This window comes from Fundulus heteroclitus, chromosome 12, assembly GCF_011125445.2.
Source record: "Fundulus heteroclitus isolate FHET01 chromosome 12, MU-UCD_Fhet_4.1, whole genome shotgun sequence".
Lineage (NCBI taxonomy): Eukaryota > Metazoa > Chordata > Actinopteri > Cyprinodontiformes > Fundulidae > Fundulus > Fundulus heteroclitus.
In genome coordinates, this window is record NC_046372.1 from 2,614,385 (window position 1) to 2,629,572 (window position 15,188).

The following is a 15,188-nucleotide window of genomic DNA, read 5'->3' on the forward strand; positions in this document are numbered from 1 at the left end:
GATTGTGTGTTTTTTTTTTTTCTGTTCATTTACAGGACTGTGAAAAAATATTTGCCCCCTTACAAATGTCTTCTTTTTCTGTCACATTTTGTTTCCTAAACCATAAAGCAAATATTGATATAATTAGAATGTCCTGTTTAAATACAAAATGCAGTTGGTGATTTTCTTCTTTTTTTGTAAGGGAAAAGCTCTATCCACACCAACCTGGAAGGTCCTATTTGACATAATAATTCCCTCCTATACCTGTTAACTGGTTGTAAGGCAAGGCAAATTTATTTGTATAGCACAATTCAGTACACAGACAATGCAAAGTGCTTTACATGATTAATATACAGGGAAATAAAACAGTATATAAGGAAGTAGGAATAAAATGTAGAAACAAAATAGAACATCAATAAACAGATGGACTAAAAAAGTTGAACTAATGCTGTTTCAGTAGAACTGTTTAACTAGAACAGTCAAAAGCAATCCTAAACAAATGTGTTTTTAATCTTGATTTAAAAGAACTCAGGCTTTCCGCACTTTTACAGTTTTCTGGAAGTTTGTTCCAGAAAAGTGGAGCATAGGAACTAAATGCTGCTTCTCCTTGTTTAGTTCTGGTTCTAGGTATGCAGAGCAGGCTGCAGCCAAAAGACCTGAGTGGTCTGGAGGGTTGACACACTGATACCACCCCTGTAGGAAACAACTGCTTTCAAACCTTTATGATAATTGGTTAACTGGATTCTTATATCACCGTTTTCATCGGCCAGCTCACCTTTGCTCTTTAGACAAACCAGATTTAAGAAAGAGGTAAGAGCCCTGTGTGAAGAGCACCAATAATCTATAAGAATAATAGTTGGTGTTTAGATTTAAAGTGAAATAAAAATACAACGTATAGACCTAACGAGTGGAAAACTGAAACTTTAGTGGTCACTTAGATTTTGTACATGTTGGTTTTAACAAGCCCTCTGGATGCCTGGCGCCTTTCAGTCAAGACTCCGGGCGCGTTAACCCACCCGGTCTGCTAGACGTTGGACCGTTGTCAAGGCAACCCACAACTTCAGTGGCGAATTTCAACGGCAATATTTAAGCTCAATAGATGTTACGTGTTTATTTAAGAAACATGTAACTTTCCCTTTTTCTTTTTTTCTTTTTTCTTTTTGCCGTTAAAAACAAAATGGTACACGACGATTTGCGCGTGGAGTGGATCCGCCAGAGGGTCACAGCCCAGTTCAACCTGGCAAAGTCCCCCGAATGTTTCGATGAGCTGCTCGGTCGTGGAGAGGGCGAGGAAGAAGAGAAAATCGTCCGCTTTCTGAACTTCGTCTCCGACGAGGCCTCGGCGCTGTGCCTCCTGTTTTTTGAAACGATTATAGAGGAAGAAGTTGAAGTTGAAGTCCCTCTGAGTGAGTGATGTACGGCTTTTATTGGGGATGTACTGAACTTCTATTATCATATAGAAAAACGCGTCAGAAAATAGACGCAGTGTTGCAAAATGCAGTTTGCACGTGACAGTTTCCTTTATTATGGTGAGAAAAAAAACAACAACAAAAACATTTGGCTCCCATCAACTGCCTAAGTTATCCATCTTTCCTGTGTCTGGACTGGAGGCCATGTCTTTGCTTCAAGTGAAGAAGTGTAGCTGTCTTTGTGTCTTTTTTTTATTAGTAATAGCAAAATGGAGCCGGAGAAAGCAAAACCAAAGCCCTCCAGTTACTGAGCCCTCTAGGTTCCATCCCTCACTTATGGTCATGAGAAGAGATCCAGAATGCTCTGGTGGGATTAGAAACTTGTTTTGATGGCCAGACCCAATGCCAGATAGACTGAACATGGCCGATGGATGTTTTTTTTGTTGTTGTTTTTTTTAAACTAATCCTTTGTCTAATTGTCTGAAATTGTATCATAGCATCTAAACTATTTAAGTCTTGAATATGACGAGGCAACTTTAAAATCAATACTATTTCTGAGCTTATTTACAGGTGAGCCCAAAGGTGTGCTTTAGCCCACCATCCTCCTGCACATGTTTTAGGTCAAAGTTCTTCTTCAGGTTTTTTTTTAACACAGATCAGAATGGTCCTTGCAGTAGTGACCGTATTTGGCTCCTATGTCATGTTGATGACATTTGCAGCAGCTGCCCTGCCACGTACGTCAGAAGGTACTGAGCTCTAACAGCACAAAGGCCCACGGTGCCTTCTGCACGGGGGGTTAGCATGTTCTCCCTGTACAGGTGTGGGGCTCTCTCCAGGTACTCCCACAGTCCAGAGATGTTTGGGTTAGATGGTCTCCCCTGATGGCTCTTTGGTGTGCGTGCGAGCTGCATCGTCGTTTGACCTGTGCGTCTCTGTGATGGACAGGGTGTACCCCCACCTCACGCCCAATGACCGCTGTAGATAGGCACCAGCCCTCCTGCGACCCTTCAAGAATAAGCGGTTATCGACACTAGACGGATGATTTCTATTTGTTTTTTTTTTTTTGTTTAAATATAAGTTTCCTGTCAAAGTCAAAAAGACAGCTCTGAAGAAAAGTCAAAGTCAAAAAAATGTTGATGCTAATAAACAAATGTATGTGGCATTTCTGTGCATTTAAATCCTAAACATTTAAACATTTCTCTAGAGCAGGGGTTCTCAAACCTTTCGTGTCCAGGGACCCCTTAGCAGCGGGAAAGTTTTTCCAAGAACCCCTTTAGATTCCTCATGCTTATAGTATTTTTTCAAACAGCCTTTTGTACTATTAAATACATTAGGAATTATGTATATTTTTAAAAATACATATAAATACACCTAATATTAGAGATTTGGTGGAGATTAGATCCTCATTCTCGATAAATCCAAACTCCATGTAACTTCCTAATTTTAGCTGATTTGGCTTTTACCTTACTTGAAGTGGACGGAGTTAAATATTTATCCATTGTGTTACTTAGCAGCGCCTCCTCAGGCCCGACAACATGCATTTCACGGACCCCCAACCCGTGGTTCGCGGACCCCCTGGCGGTCCGGGCACCCCAGTTTGAGGGCCGCTGCAAGAGGAATGTTTATGCAAACAGTGCAGCACCATGTGTTTTTAGTTTCAGTCTTTAAGGCATTTTTGTCACTGTCTATAATTATTTTATATAAGGAGGTGTTAGTTTTTATTGGCACTGTCGTGTCAGCAGAGAGGAATACGTTTGTAGGGAATTATGTTTGCATATCGTATTGTCACAGTGGACTCCTGCGTGCACTTAGCAAGTTTTTAATTTGCGATTGGTGATCAGATGTGACCAAACGATGAAAAATAGTATCTCACCAATCAACAAATGATCGATTACCTCAGAGAAAGAATACGAAGACTCCTCAGATCCTGACCAGACAGACGCGTGTGAAACGAAGACAACGCCTGACCCAGAGGAGACAGACGAGGAAATCCAAGTAAGACCTCATTAGAAAGTCTTAACTTGTTCAAAAGTGTTCATTTTTGCGACGACCTAATGCTTTGAACTCATTTCTGGTTTGATATTTTTAGACAACTGAAGTGAAACTGGTCAGGCACACTGAGCTTCATGTGGCTGTAAACCAGTACTCAGAGAAATTTTTGAAATCACGGGTCTCCTACTTTATCAGAAACACTAAGGGTAAGAGGACGATTCAGTGCTATAACGTTCAAAATGGTTCAAGCCTAGATGAGCGACAAAAACGGGACTGAGATGGTGTTTTTATTTTGAACAGACACTATTGTTCAGCCACAGGACATGAAAGAGGCCAACGTCGTAATGCCACTGCTGTTTCACATCGGCATGCAGAGCGGAAACCCCCTACAGGTGCTGGAGAGCAAACTCCTACATGTAAGTTTTATAACACATGATTCACAATGGCTGGATAGATCAATAGAAGAAAAAACAAAAAAAGCAGCATATTCCCTCTGACGCCAGCTTATTGCAAACAATAACCTATGAAAATAATGAAAAAAAAAAAGTCCCATTGTTGAATATATACGTTTCGTATAATTTCACTGTTTCTCTGCAGATGCATATCCCCATGTTCACAGCCCACCAGAGGTCACATGCTGGAGCAGGGGATCAGAATGAGGAGGAATCCTCTCAGGAGATCTTTAAAGATGCTCTGGAGGAGAGTTCAGTTAAGTCAAGCAGGAAATTCCCCTTACGGGATGAACTGCTCAACTGGACGCACAAGTTTTTGGGAGTGGTCAGTTCAACTCTCCAGCGTCTTCAGATAGAAGGTTGGTTTCAATCGCAAAAAAAAACAAAAAAACTTGTTATTGTTAATAGTTAAAATATAGATGTAGCAATATTCAGCCATTTTAATTAGATATATGTTCGTAAAGCCGTCTAGTCTCTAAGTTCTAATCGATTAGTCTCCCAATCAAAATAAGTGGGAAGGATCAGTCTTTTTTTACTCAGCCATCTTTCTTTGGAACAAAAGAAAAATGATATTCAGCATTTCTCTCTGCATTCAGATTTATTTGGAACCAAGGCTAAAATGTACACTTAAACCAAAGATCATAAAGCATGAAACCCTAAGTGCTAGTCATGAATTGAAACCCTGTAAAGCAGCGCCAAACACCGGTTTTCAACCACTAACAATAGCAAGTTTAAACATGAAAGATTTTTCCCAGTAAAGAACAATCATACTATGAGGATTTAGAAAGACGCAATCAGTTCAGAAACACATCATCAAACAAATGATCACCATAATTTACTCTGGAAGTACAGCTTCAGTGTGTCATCAAACATTCTGTCGGCTCAGAGGACCAAATCATGTCTCTTCTGTGTCTTAGTCTCAATTTGTTGAGAAACCAAAGTCATTTTATTGCAAAATCAAATATTCTGGAGCTGACACTGCATGGCCTGGAACAACAACAAAAAAGATCACACATTGAGCTCCTCTCTGTGCTACAGAATGATTTCATGACTCATGATTTGACACCACTGTCAAGATTTGAGCCTAAAGTCAATTGTCCATTATTTTTGCTTCAAAGCAAAAAACAAAAACAAGGTTATTTATAAGACTGGTGAGAGTAAACTTTTTTTCAGCATAAGAAATGTTGTTACTATGTCAATATGTTACTCATACTCTGAAACCTCCCAGTATCACCTGTGTGGAATAAGTGTTGTTGTTTTTTTAGATCTATTGTACAACAAGGACCTAGAGTAACATTTTTTTCAATGGTTAGGCCAAGGGCTTGCTTTTCCAAATGGTGCATTGATAAAAATATTTTAACCTATACAAGTAAACAAAAGCTTTTTTTTTTTTTACTGCTGCTTATAGCTGTCGTTATAGAGAAAAAAAGCTAACTACATTGATGTTTAATCCACTTTCTTGGTATGAAATTATAACTAAATATGTTATCTTTCCCCTAGATGAGACGACACTGAGAATCCCTGATGTGGACCTGGAGCCAGAGGTGGACGCGCTGCTTACTAACCCAGAGACGTTAGAGGCATTGGAGCAGGCCGTGATGAACTGGCAGACTCAGATCACCATTGCAATCGAGGAACAGCATGACAAAAAACCACAGGTTTGTCTTGGATCCGTTCTTTCCTTTTTCATTAGAACCCAACAACTTCTGGGGAACTACAAGGCAAGCCAAGCGTTTGCATGGGCATTTGCTGTTGAAACACTCACTGGTTTTATGAACTTTGTTGCAACCCCCCCACGCCCCCAAAAAAAACAACAACATGAGATCCGCTGACCGATCTGTTTTAATGTTGCCGCAGGGGCCGGGGCCTATGGCTGAGCTCGAGCTCTGGCAGGAGCGGACGTCTGTCCTCAACGCTCTGAACGAGCAGCTCAAACATCCCGCAGCAGAGAAGGTCCTCAGGGTGATGAACAAAGCAAATGCGGCCTGCGTTCACACGCTGAACGGAACAGTTGCTGAGCTCAGAAAATACCTCATGGAGTCACATGACAATATACGCTTCCTTAGAACGCTGGAGAGGCACTTCATGGTAAGATATCTCTACACTTAAATCATTGTTGCTAAATATTTCTCACTCGCACAGATTCCTTTCCAAGAACACGGGGGGAAATAAAAACAGAGGCTGCAGTGAAATGCATATTGGCTGTGATGTAATCTCCTTCACATGTATCATATGCATCATTGCCTTTTTCTTTTCTTTTCTTTTTTTTTTTTTGCAGAATTTGGCTGCTGGAGCGAACTTTGATATGATCCTGGAGACCATCCCTCATCTCATGGAGAGCTTGCAGATTGTGTGGGTCCTCTCTCTCCACTACAACTCAAGCAAAAGAATGGTCCCTCTAATGGAGCGTATCGCCTGGCAGCTGTGTGAGCGGGTGGCTCAAGGAGTCGACGTCCACGTAATATTCAAGTACGGGCCTTCTCTTTCTGCTCGACCTCGTCTTTCTGGGAACTGGTTTTGATTGTAAGGCAATTGGATTTAACCGGACTGCGTTTGCATCTTGTTGTGGAAGTATTTTATTGCATCAGCCTGGATTGGACTTAATGGCATGGATTGTAGTGGTCTATATAACTGAACTGGATCTGCTTTGTTTTGAAGTGTTCACAGATGACTTCATTTGTACTTTGGGCGCTCTATAGTTAAACTGAGTTGGGCGTTTAGCTCTAAAAACAGCTAGCTTCCCAGCATGCAGTGCTATCATGTGCCAGGAGTTTATCAGTTTGCACGATTGGTTTAAGTTTAAATATTGTGTCTTGAACAGAGAAAACAGGGAAGGGGCCAAGTCGAAGGTGCTTGAAGCCAAGCAGGTTCTGGAACAGTGGAAGGCGTCGTATTTTGAGATACGGGCTCGAATTGAGAAGTTAGGCCGAGCCCCTCGGTGGGAGTTTGATCGTAAACGACTGTTTGAGAGGTCCGATTACATGGCGTCAGTCTGCCAGGACCTGGGTAGGGTTTTTCAGGTCAGTGCGCATGCGCATTTATAAAACACAAATCGAATTTCGCACAATAACGCAATGTCTAAATGGAGCAAATGTGAAAGCGTTGTTCTGGATTGTTCAGGTGTTGGAGGAGTTCCACAACATCTTTGGCCCAGAACTGAAGGGAGACAAACGTGTTCACAAGGTGCTAAATAACGTGGACGACCTGGTTTTGCCCTTTCAGGACGTCAACTTCAATCCTTTCAGCATATCGAAGAAAAACAACTGGAAAATGATTGTTCAAGAGTTCGAAAATACAATTAAGGTGAGTTGGGAGTATTTGAAACAACGTCGCTGTCACGTGATGGGGTGGACCTTACTAAAAGTAAGATCCAGGGGGAAGCCTAAAATAATAACAATTATAAGAGCAACACAGGGAACTGGGCTAGTGAGATTAAGAGGATGATCTGACTGAAAAATGTGATCGATGAACAAGGAGAAGATGGCTGAGTAGAAACTGGGTGGAGATGTGAGGCAAAGCAAGTAACTGAAAGGAAATGAAAGAGATGGCTGATAGATCACACAGGGAACAAGGGAGCAGAATATAAATACAGAAATACAGCAAAAGACAAAACCAAAGTCTGAAAGATCATGGCGCTAACAATTTTCTGTCATATTTTGTTCTGTGAGAATGCATACTTATATGCTTGCGGCGCCCTTTTTTGTCCCGCCGATTCATCCTCCATGTTTTCGCTCAGGCTATCGACGAGCAGGTCATCAACTTCATCGATTTGACGTTTAAGACCCTGCACTCCTCAGCTGCTGCCTATGAAATGCTGCAGAAGTTCCAGAAAATCCACACCAGGAGGGCCATCAACGACCACTTGATGAGAAAGTCTAACGATATCCTGACCCAGTACTGCAAAGAGGTATTGCGCTTGAAATGCACAGAGCCGTTTACTTTGAAAGTCGCTCTGAAAAGGTCAGAGTCAATCAAAGCTTCAGCTGGAGAACGTTGACTCCCACGCCATTGTGAAAAAAAAACAAAAAAATTGTAACACGTGGTGACAAAAAAAGATTCTTGATTCTTAATTGTAAATGTTATCCTGCTAATAGATATGTACTGTATCTATGTAATGTTTTAGCTTCATTCAGCTCTGTTCAGTTGCTGGGGAAATGAAGATACGGAGCATGGCGTGTCTCTGAAGTGTTCCAGTTTGATCACCTCTTTCTTTGTATTCGTAAAAGACCTGCAGCGGGCATCTTTTGCTCCTGTTGTAGGTGGATAGCATCCATGATATCTTTGAAGAAGAGAAGGACAAACCTCATCTGACCAAAAACGAGCCTCCTGTCGCTGGAGCTATAAGATGGGCCCGGGCTCTCGTCCACCGCATCAAACAGACCATCCTCCCCTTCCTGAAAGTACCGGAGATGCTCAGCAGTGAACAGACCTTGAAGGTGAAGTATTTCACGTCGTCACTTTCTTTTTTTTTTAGTGGAGCAACTATCAGAACCCGTTGTGACTTTAACCGTATTGTGCTCAGGCCAAAGACAAGTATGTAGAAATGGCAATGCGTCTCAGAGACTATGAGGTGAAGAAGTACGAGTGTTGGCTGCAAGAGACGGAGGGCAAGTTATCATCACTAATGAAAAAAAAACTGTTGATTTCTGAAGAAACCAGAGAGACGGTAAGGGCCACCGTTGCACATTTAAACTTGTTACTCTTATTCTGTTTTGGCAAACAAGTATAAATTAAGATGAGTAATGTGTTTTATTAGGAAATCCATTTCTAAAAGTAATCGCTTTTCACTGTTTCTAGGACTTGAAAACAGCTGAAACAGGCCAGAATAAGAATGTGCGATACTTGGTGAACTTTGATCCAGAAATCAAGCAAATCATTTCTGAAGCAAACTACCTGGTATCCCTGGGCTTCTTTGTGCCTCAGTCGACTGAAAACGTGGCTCTTCAACAGAACAATCTCATCAGGTGAAAAGCTCTCAGTAATTTCAGTTCTTATTCAACCTGCTGTATTCGCACTTTTCTCACCGTCTCTCTTCACCTGCGCTGGCTTTGATTCCAGGTATGTGGACGATCTGAACAAACTGGTCAGCCGGTATCAGTCTGTGATGGAAAGCCTGAGCGAGGCTCATCTCGTTATGCTGTCGCCACAAATCCAAGACGTCAAAAAAGAGATGCAGTATGGATGCAAAAGACTCAACTGGAATTCTTTGGGTACTTCACTTTTAGAATCGGCCACTTTATTAGCTGCACCTCGCACGTTCTAGGTTGGGACCCCCTTTTTTCTCCAGAGCTGTCTTAATTCCTCGTGGCCTGGATTCAACAAGGCGTTGTTAACATTTCTTAGGGAACTGACAGGATAGGATCATGCAGATTTAGCTACCTCCCTAAGGTACTGTGGAGGCCATTGGAGTAGGGCGATCTCATTATCGTGGTCAGGAAACCTTTACGTAGCACTTTGAGATTTGTGATTTGACGCATTATCCTAATAGATCCTGGTAGATTTATCTTGCCGACCGAGAGAGCGATCGGCATCTATTAAGAACACGTCAGTCAAGTGCATTAAAAAAAAAAAAACTAAAACGTCATATAGATCTATAAAAAGAAATTCAACAAATAGACTTAATACAAATTGCTACTGAGAGCTAAGAACAAGTGGAAATAAATGACAAAACACTTTATAAAAGCACTTTAAAATCTCCGCCGAGGTTGAAAAAAGTACTGTGCAGTGGCATAAAACAAATGAATGCATGAATTTGAAAAACTCAATGAACTCACAAAAACGATGCCTAAGGGCTCAAGCTGGGTTGACGGCCAAGGAGTAACATTAAGATTTCAGATGATATTTAAAAAACAGCCATCGATGGAGCAAATAGTACAAAACAAGAGCCTAAGTTAAAAAACAAGTCACAGCCACAACCAAGCTGTTCCCGTACCACTCGGAAACATATACCTCCATCCAGACTCCAGGAGCAGGAAGTCGCCACACGGGAGTCCTCACAGCAGACGGAGCTGGCTAGTCACTCCATTTTGAACTTCCGCAAGCCGTCGTCACCACACCTGGAATCCTAAGTGCATTAAGTTGCTGCAAAGTGAATGACAGATTCGCTATTTCTGTTAATAAACAATTGAACAAGTGTAATTAAATGGTCGGTGACTGTAAAAGTGGAAGATGACATATCCACGTTTGGGGAAACACATTTTTCTGTAGAGTTTTACTATATGCGTCTGCTTTTAGGGATACCTGACTTCATCAGCCGAGGTCTGCAGACCGTCTCTAAGTTTGATTCTCTGGTCAGGCAGATTACCAACAACGAGAAGGAAATAGAATCCAAGCTACATATGATAACAATGGGCAATTTATTAAAATTCCCAGTACCAGACACCTCAAGTGACTTACCAGGTACAACTACAAGTATTTCTATTCATTTGCTGTGCCAAGAAAAGATGCTTTCTAAGAACATTAACATTTAATCAATTGAATCTGCTCTCAAAGGTCTCAAGGAGTTCTGCAGACGCATTGAGAGCGAGCGGGTCAAGACGCTGGCTTTACTCGTTAGTAAATACACGGACATAGGTTTCCTCATCACTAAGACAGAACATTTGATCCTGGAAACCAGCAGCGGCAAAGCCCAGTGCATGGCAACATACTACGTGCAGTGGGAGCGTAAAGTGTTTGACTCCCTGGTAAAGATGGTGCTGAGGTAACCGCTTGAAATGTTTTCTCGTTTAAGGCCCGGTTTTCTGTTCAGTTGTTGCCGACGTTCATGTTGGGTTTGCTTTAAGGAGTGTTAAGGAGTTCGACGCAGCGCTGATGGGAAGCAGACCTCTGTTCCAAATTGATGCCATCCTGTCTGCCCCCAAGATCGTGTCACAGCCCCAAAATAATGAGATCTACTGGCTGATCATGCAGTCCATCAGAGAATGCATAGAGAGCACCAAAGTAAGGCCAGCACAACTATTCCTTTAACTATTTTGTCATTTAAAAAGAAAAGTACCGGTCTTTGCATATAACTCTGCACTGATTTTGTGAACTAATCGAGGCCGTTTTCTAATTTAAAGCGGTTTCCACGTTGGTTGCACGGGACGTGCATCGAATGTCCGCCCCAACAAGTGGACGGTGAGGATGAGTTGGTAACCATTTCCTTCCTCAGCGACATCTGGGTGGACCCTTCCATAAATGAGAGCGCTAGGGCAATTTCTGAAAACATCAAGAGGCTGCTTCTCTCTGTGGATCAGTACCTAAACTGGTGGAAACACTATCGTCCCCTTTGGGAAAAGAACCAAACCATCGTCAACGAAACGTTTGCAGCGAAGAAGCCCTCCTGTGCTATGTACGATGATAAGCTGCAGTTCCTTGCTCACATAAAACACAAAGTCATGCAGGAGCCTCGGAGCAGCACCAAGAACAGCATCTATCTGAACCTGGAACCACTGGTGAACACACTGCAGGAACTTGCCGAGTCTTGGATCAATTCACTTAGTAGCTTGCTAAACAAGCCTGCTAAAGAAGATCTCTTCAACTTGAGGGATGAGCTCATGGTAGGAAACTATTCAATATCCGCCTATGTTTTATGGCGAAAGTTCTTGGGTTTTATTTACATCCAATGTGTTTGCAAAACAACAGCAATTCGCCAAGAAGCTGAAGACCAGCCCTGACACATTTGAAGACCTGAAGAGCGTGTTGTCCACCATATCTGACATCAAGAGCATGTCTTTAGAGGTGGAAATCAGATTCACGGATATCCAGGAACGATACAGAACCCTGGCCATGCACAATGTGATGGTAATGTGTCAGATATTTGATCGTCATTGAGGAAACGTAGTTATTTAGATTTTTTTTTTTGACTTGTTACACTTTTTGTCATTTGTTTAATCTAGGTTGGCGAGGATGAAAAGGAGCTAGTGGCCAAAATTGAGAAAATGTGGAATGATCTGTTTGTCGAAGCAAGAGAAGTGGATCAGAGTTTAACAGATGTGAAGAAGTCATTTACCGAGGTGAGATGTGTTCAGGTTTTCCACATTTTGATATTCTACAACCTCAATATTAAGTGTATTTTATTGTAATTCTATGTAACGTTACAAGACCGACACAAAGCTTAGAAATGGGAAAGAAAAACTGATTGGAGCTCACTGATCAAAGTAGTGTTTACTTATAAAGAAGAAGGAGGATAAATGGGTTTTGTATTTTTATACGCATGAAAATTTAAAAAGTCCAACTAGCAACATAACTCAACCTCAATCAGATTAGATGGAGTCTGGCCACAGATTCTCATTTAGTTTTGAACGTTGAGCCATTCTAACTCCTGAATAGGCCTCCATCTAAACTATTCCATTATACCTCAGTCTGTATATTCATAAAAACCAAGCTGAATAAACTTCTATCCAGGTTGAAGTCTTTTGCTGCCTCTGACAGGTTTTCTGCCTGGACAACCATGTGTTTAGCTCCACTCATCTGTTCTTCAACTCTGACCACCTTCATTTTCCCTGCTGGGAAAAAAAAACCATCGCCACAGCAACAATTCCTGTCTAATCTGACCACACCAAATGTTTGCAGAGATTAATGGGACATTCTGTGGCTTTCTTTCGATTATGCCGTTCTTCTTGCCATTATAAAGGCCAGATTTGTGACTAACAGTTGTCCTTTCAGCAGATTATTCCATCTGAGCAGAGGATCTCTGTACCTCCTACAGAGTTACGTCGGGCTTCTAGAACGCTTCTCTGAATAAAGCCCTCCTTGTCCAACCTGTTTAGTTTAGATCAGAGTTTAGATCTCCTCCCATTTCTGTCTGATGGCTGAAACTGCGCTTTGTGAGATGTACAAAGAGTTTGATGTGACTTTATTCCTTAGCCATCAACTCTGGACTTTATGTATAGGAATCAGAATAAAGAGGGCTTCATACAAATGCAAACTACACTTTTTAGATTTTTATTTGCAGAATATTTCAAAAGCCATGTATCATTTTCCTTTCACTTCACAATTATGGACTGCTTTGTGTTGAACTAGCTCAACACATGAAAGTATTTGGTTGTAATGTGATACAATGTGAAAAAGATCATGGGGTAATGAATACTTTTGCCAGACTCACTATTTTGCTAAGCTATAACTTTTATAGTACCCTGCCGACACACTTTTTGTTCTTTGTGTCACTTTTCAAGATTACAAAGAAGAACGTTGAAGAGTTTAAACAAGAATTGGTTATTTTTGCTGAAAGCTTCAACATCCATGGTCCTGGAGCTGTGGGAGATAATTTGGATGAAGGTGCGTTGATGATTCCTGTTTTTATTGTTTCATTAGCAACAGTGAAATGTCTTTTTATTTATTTATTTTAAATGCTACATTATACTTGTTTCCAGGGCTAACGATAATGGCCAAGTATGAGGCGGATCTCGCCAAAATAGAGGCAGAAAGACAGGAACTGGCCAATGCTGAAAAGCTGTTAGACCTGCCAGTCACCATGCACCCAGACGCTACCAGGATTCAGAAAGACATGAAGGGATTAAGACAGATATACGATGTCTATCAAGCCCAGAAGGTGGGGCAGTGTTCCTGTCGGTGAAGACCTGAGGTTCTTGAGTTTGTCAGGTTGCTCAGCAGATGTTTTTTGTGTGTTTTTCTTTTCCCCCCAGAATGCTAAAGCACAGTGGTCTCAGACTTTGTGGGTAGATTTGGACATCCAGGTGCTACAGGAGGGCATAGACGGTTTCCTCAAAAGATTTAGAAAGCTGCCCAAAGATGTGCGGGCTTTACCCGTGGCTTTCTATCTCGACGGATGCCTGAAGGAGTTCAAAGAATCGCTGCCGCTTTTGCTAGACCTGAAGAACGATGCCTTAAGAGACAGGTTGCTGTGAACTCCCTCTGGGTCCACGATTTTGTGTTTACATGATTCAAATTGAACCACTTTTCATTTCTTTCAGCCATATTCAACATCTATATTAGAATGTTATTGAAAAGTGAATTTAGTTCTGTAACTCAGTTCCCTAAGGAAAACATTATACAGATTAATGACACAGACTGATATTTTCAAAGCTGTATTTCTGTTTACTTTGAAGATTTCCTGCTTACAGCTAAAGAAAACACAATATTTTAGATTAAAATATCACATTCAACCAATAAAAAAACAAACATTTTTAATACAGAAATGTGGGATTAATGAAAAGTGTGCCTAATATCTGCTTGAGGCTTAGTATTTTTCGAAAGGTACTTTGGATCTGACAAATTAGCCTCATTGGAACGCGTATTCTAAATTATTAATTTATACAGGATGGTTTATGAGAAGGAAATAGGTTTATGATGTCATGTGCAACAAAATTGTGAACGCATTTCTCTCTTTCAGGCACTGGAAGGAGTTGATGGAAAGGACAGGCACCAGCTTTGAGATGAATCCTGAGAACTTCACCCTGGAGAACATGTTCGCTATGGAGCTGCATAAATATGCAAACGTCATAGGGGACATCGTCACCGCTGCTGTTAAAGAGCTCAGTATCGAGAAGGCAAGCGTTCATATTTGCATTCAATTTTATTTATCTGGCTGCACTTAAAATATTACCTGCATCAGTTTAGGAAATAAACGTACGTATTCACAAGTTTAGATTTTTTTTTCCCCCTTGTGTGCTTCCAGGGAGTGGTAGCAGTGGCCGAGACGTGGGACAACATGAGATTCAGTGTGCTGACGTATTTCAAAGGCACCCAGGAGCACGGTGTTATTCTAGGTGCCGTAGACGAGATCCTGCTGAGTGTGGACAACGATGTGATGAACTTACAGAGCATGGCTGGCAGCCGTTTTGTTGGCCCTTTCCTGGACATCATACAGCGGTGGGAAAAAGATCTGTCTCTCATTAGTGAGACAATAGAGGTAGGTGAAAATCTTTGGACCTCTTGGGACTTTTTCCACGTTTCGCCATGTTACAACCACAAACCACGGTGTGTTTTATTAGGGTTTTATATAACAGATCAACAAAAAGTAGAGCATGCTGGTGAAGTTTAAGGAGAAGAATTTCTGGTTTTAAAATGATTTTCCAAATTAATAGAAAAGTTGCCATGTATTTGCATTCAGCCCCACAGAGTCGATGCTTTCTTTGCCAGGATTATAGCTGCAGGTCTTACAGGTTGCATCTCTACCAGCTATGGACATTCAGAGACTGAAAGGTTTGCCCGGTCTTCTTTACAAAATTGCTGCATCTTGGTCAGATTGGATGGAGAGCAAACTAGCCATACTAACCCATGAATAAATAAGAAGGATCTAAACCTGGCTCTGGCTGTATATTTAATACATTTGCCCACCTGGTTTGTGAACCTCATCCCGATTCTTTTGCAGCCTCCAGGAATTCTCCGTATTTAGCTCTAGCCATAAACTCTG

The 15,188-nt window shown here is 41.4% G+C and overlaps 1 protein-coding gene across 1 annotated transcript in view; it reads left to right on the forward strand.

Annotated features, from left to right (window-relative positions):
* Positions 1-1,054: 1,054 nt before the first annotated feature.
* The window catches only part of dnah10 (dynein axonemal heavy chain 10), a 42,305-nt gene continuing 28,171 nt past the window's right edge, over positions 1,055-15,188 (forward strand). Inside the window, exons 1-26 of the mRNA XM_012863381.3 lie at positions 1,055-1,385; positions 3,289-3,383; positions 3,478-3,586; positions 3,681-3,796; positions 3,978-4,191; positions 5,333-5,490; positions 5,690-5,920; positions 6,111-6,301; positions 6,654-6,852; positions 6,953-7,135; positions 7,569-7,739; positions 8,092-8,268; positions 8,355-8,498; positions 8,630-8,796; positions 8,891-9,042; positions 10,067-10,231; positions 10,325-10,532; positions 10,615-10,771; positions 10,891-11,370; positions 11,456-11,614; positions 11,710-11,826; positions 12,988-13,090; positions 13,186-13,364; positions 13,459-13,670; positions 14,166-14,322; positions 14,451-14,684. Of these exons, the coding sequence (XP_012718835.2) occupies positions 1,157-1,385; positions 3,289-3,383; positions 3,478-3,586; positions 3,681-3,796; positions 3,978-4,191; positions 5,333-5,490; positions 5,690-5,920; positions 6,111-6,301; positions 6,654-6,852; positions 6,953-7,135; positions 7,569-7,739; positions 8,092-8,268; positions 8,355-8,498; positions 8,630-8,796; positions 8,891-9,042; positions 10,067-10,231; positions 10,325-10,532; positions 10,615-10,771; positions 10,891-11,370; positions 11,456-11,614; positions 11,710-11,826; positions 12,988-13,090; positions 13,186-13,364; positions 13,459-13,670; positions 14,166-14,322; positions 14,451-14,684 (4,707 nt within the window). The 5' untranslated portion in view covers positions 1,055-1,156. The remainder of the gene's footprint in view (positions 1,386-3,288; positions 3,384-3,477; positions 3,587-3,680; positions 3,797-3,977; positions 4,192-5,332; positions 5,491-5,689; positions 5,921-6,110; positions 6,302-6,653; positions 6,853-6,952; positions 7,136-7,568; positions 7,740-8,091; positions 8,269-8,354; positions 8,499-8,629; positions 8,797-8,890; positions 9,043-10,066; positions 10,232-10,324; positions 10,533-10,614; positions 10,772-10,890; positions 11,371-11,455; positions 11,615-11,709; positions 11,827-12,987; positions 13,091-13,185; positions 13,365-13,458; positions 13,671-14,165; positions 14,323-14,450; positions 14,685-15,188) is intronic.